The following is a 3,526-nucleotide window of genomic DNA, read 5'->3' as shown; positions in this document are numbered from 1 at the left end:
ACTCTCATGTTATACGCACACACATATATATATACACACATCTGTATTAACTCAAATATATATATATATATATATATATTTGTAGTTCTCATTTGCAGACGTGGACGTACATAATATATACGCCACGAATATATATATATATATATATACATATGTAGGTAGAGTGTACACACATACGCAATATATATATATATATGTAGTTCCTATTTGCCGACGTGGACGTATAGTAAATTATATATACTCGCGCGTGGCGTATTTAGCCAAGAGTTGTCTTCATAAATGACAAGTACATGAGATAGATAGATAGATAGATAGATAGAAAGATAGAAAGAAAGATAGATCGATAGATAGACAGACAGATACGCGTGTGACGCATGTGTAATACATATAAAGATCACGTATGTACGTATGCGTGAAGATATATAAAAACGTGTGTCTGTCTGTATGTATGTATGTATATATAACGCAGGTACTCCGTGAGTATGCAAACGTATGTCTGTGTAAAGGAGGCAGGATGTCGTACGGCTGGGGATACTACGAAACACATTTATCGGCTAGGTCACATTTATATACCTACATGTGCATATATATGCATGTATGTACGTATGTATACATGTGTATGCATATTTATATCTATATATACACACACACACACACAGCTTTCACACATGTTCACACAAACACACACAAACGTGCATTTAATGTGTGTGTATATATATATATATATATATATATATATATATATATATATATATATAGTGTTATGTGTGTTCACATACATAGGTAGATTAATAGCAGCAGACTATTAAAGTGGTTGAATCGGTGGTTGATGGGTCATTAGTAAATGCTTAAGTTTTCGGTAAGCACATGTAGCCGGAAACTGGGGGGTGGGGTTGGCAAAAAAATAATAAAGGATGGTTCTTTTTTAAGGCAAAACCGTTTAAACTTACCTTGTATACTACGTCGGCGAGCCGTTTCCCTTAAATCATAGCCGGGCGAAGTCCGTTGATGTTCAACGGGACTCAAGTTCGGACTTAAGTTCAAGATAGGTGGACTGTGTGTGCTAAAGAAGTGTCCTGTGTTGTCATTATTGGAGTTGGTCGGCATGTTGGTAATCTGCCCCATTTCAGAGAGCAGAGCACCGCTTTCGGGTGTGTAGAGAGACTCCGAGGCGGCAGAGACTAAAGATGGTGAGATACGACCGCTGTAACTGGCTGAAGGTTTCGACGACAGAAGAGAGTATGTGCGGGCAAGTTGGGCTTCTTTCTGGCTAGTGGCAACTGGCATGTCGTGGGATCGACTTAGCCTCTGTTCCACTTTATGTCCACACACGAGCTTAACACACAAAAAAAGCTAAGCTGTTCACTAGATTAAATAAGCTTTCCTTTATGAGAAAATCTGGATCTGTAACAGATAAGGATTGAAGAAAATAAATACAAAATATAGATAGAGAAAACAGCTACTTTTTTGTTTTTCTGTCTTTCTTATGTCTACTTGAACATCTAACGAATAAATGATAGGAGGGGATGGAAAGACGAGAGAAATCAGAAAAGAATGTATTGACCGATGTGTAGTGATGAGGCTCCTTACGAACGTGTGCGTGTATGTATATATATGTGTATGTACGTACATACGAACGTCAGTATGCAGGCGTGTAGGTATGTATATATATATATATATAGCTGTGTTTATATGTATGTGTATAATTCGTTCTATACATACATGCACAATCAATCGTCTTATTTAACCTCTTCCAAACAGTTCACACAGTCTTAGAAATAGTTGTTTTTATTAATGACAGGATGGAGTTTCTAACAAATATGTTATAAAATTCCAAGTAATTTTCCCAGCGATATTCTTATTATTCATAGATAATAACTATTTCTGTTTCGAGAGAAGGCCACTTCTAAAGAATACATACAAGTGTCGATATATAATAGGTACTTATTTTATTGATCTCAATGGGATGAAATCCTAGATGAGATGCGAACTTAGAATCGTCAAGTATCGAACTTAACGATTCTCAAATACTGTTCAGCATCAATCCAACTTCTCGACTATTTATGTTTTCACCAAATAATAATTTTTTTCCTTAAAGTTTTCTGTAGGGAAAATAAAAGTTGTGATGTACATACATTTCACAAGAGCCAATATGGTGCTGTAATAATATAAATCATATTGTTAGATATATTTCTTAAATCAGTAATTTTGATTCTTTTTTTTTTTTTGCAATAAACTAAACTATTTATTTGATTAAAAAAAAATAATAAATTCAATTTGTATAAAATAAATCCTGAAGCTTTGAACTCTGGTAGAAGAAAAAAAGGGGGAGGCATGAAGAAAAAATAACAAAGTAAAATAAACCCACCGAACGAATCTTATAGAAATTAATGAGAAGGAATGAAAGAATAAATAGAAACAGAGTCGGACGAATATAACAAGCTGAAAGCTATTGGGACTGGTAACGCCATGCAGTCGGCGGCATGCAGTATTGCACCAAGGCTTGCACAGTGAAGACTAATATCACTGCATCAAGGGCCATTGCCACCACCAATGCGGACTGTTTATCACATCTTATACTGCAGCATCTCTCCCTTATTTCTTTTAGAGCTTCATTTCCTTTTCCGTAATCTTTTTTTAAACTTTTGTACCTTTATCACTTTTAGAAGTCGTTTTAAATATCCTCTTCAAGTAAATATAATATTTCATGTTTGAAAAAAAAATACGTCATAATATTAATGATTTCTTTTATGAATAATAATAATAATGATAATAATAATAATAATAATAATAATAATATAGTTCGTGGAAAATTCTTTTAAAAAAATATTTCAATATTTTTATTTCAGATACCATCATATGATGCGATTTAATTTCATCCGGTTCAATAATACTGCAACATATTTATACTAGGGTGGGGGATCTATGAGTGAACGGGGGTTTCATTCTAAGTCTATTATTAAAAAGAAAGAAAAGAAGAAAAGAAAAACATGCTTTCGATCGAAATATAAGCGAAACCTTTATTAATAGCGATCGAAAATATACTTCCTATACCGGATGTTTCACTGCAAGGCTATCATCAAGCAGATAGCAGTCATAGGATTTGCAGGTATATAATATATGACGAAGCTGTCTGATCCGGTTTCAAGTTTAGCTTGGGAATATGACGCATATGAAATGTTCAATAGCGGATGTGGATTGAGATCAAGATATTTTCTTGCGACGAATTAGACTTCATGTGATAAATTGATTTCATATAAGCTTAAAACAATTACTTTTCTTTATAATTTTCATGAAACCGAATTTTTAAAAAAAGGGTGGGGGAGATGGAGAGGGTTCAGAAAACGAAGTTTTCTGGCTATGGAGGTCAGGAGAAAAATGTCGGTTTGTGTCAATGTCTCTCGTATAGCGGTGAAGTTTCTTTCAATTTCGCGATTTTTGAATGGTTTATTTGACATAGGAATACAAATAAACATCTATTTCAACATGCTTCATAATGTGAAATTAATGACATTACCAATATATA

The 3,526-nt window shown here is 33.8% G+C and overlaps 1 protein-coding gene across 2 annotated transcripts in view; it reads right to left on the bottom strand.

The window, feature by feature from the left end:
• The window catches only part of LOC106880872 (E3 ubiquitin-protein ligase RNF38), a 269,382-nt gene that overhangs the window by 264,766 nt on the left and 1,090 nt on the right, over positions 1-3,526 (bottom strand). The window contains exon 2 of one of the 2 annotated variants that reach the window (XM_052969997.1): positions 951-1,404. In XM_052969997.1, the coding sequence (XP_052825957.1) occupies positions 951-1,287 (337 nt within the window). In that variant the 5' untranslated portion in view covers positions 1,288-1,404. Of the gene's footprint in view, positions 1-950; positions 1,556-3,526 lie in introns of those variants that run through there. The other variant, XM_052969998.1, reaches the window with a different exon arrangement.

Source organism: Octopus bimaculoides, chromosome 8 (genome assembly GCF_001194135.2).
Source record: "Octopus bimaculoides isolate UCB-OBI-ISO-001 chromosome 8, ASM119413v2, whole genome shotgun sequence".
Taxonomy (NCBI): domain Eukaryota; kingdom Metazoa; phylum Mollusca; class Cephalopoda; order Octopoda; family Octopodidae; genus Octopus; species Octopus bimaculoides.
The sequence above is the reverse complement of the archived record's forward strand: the minus strand, read 5'-3'. Positions and strand labels throughout refer to the sequence as shown.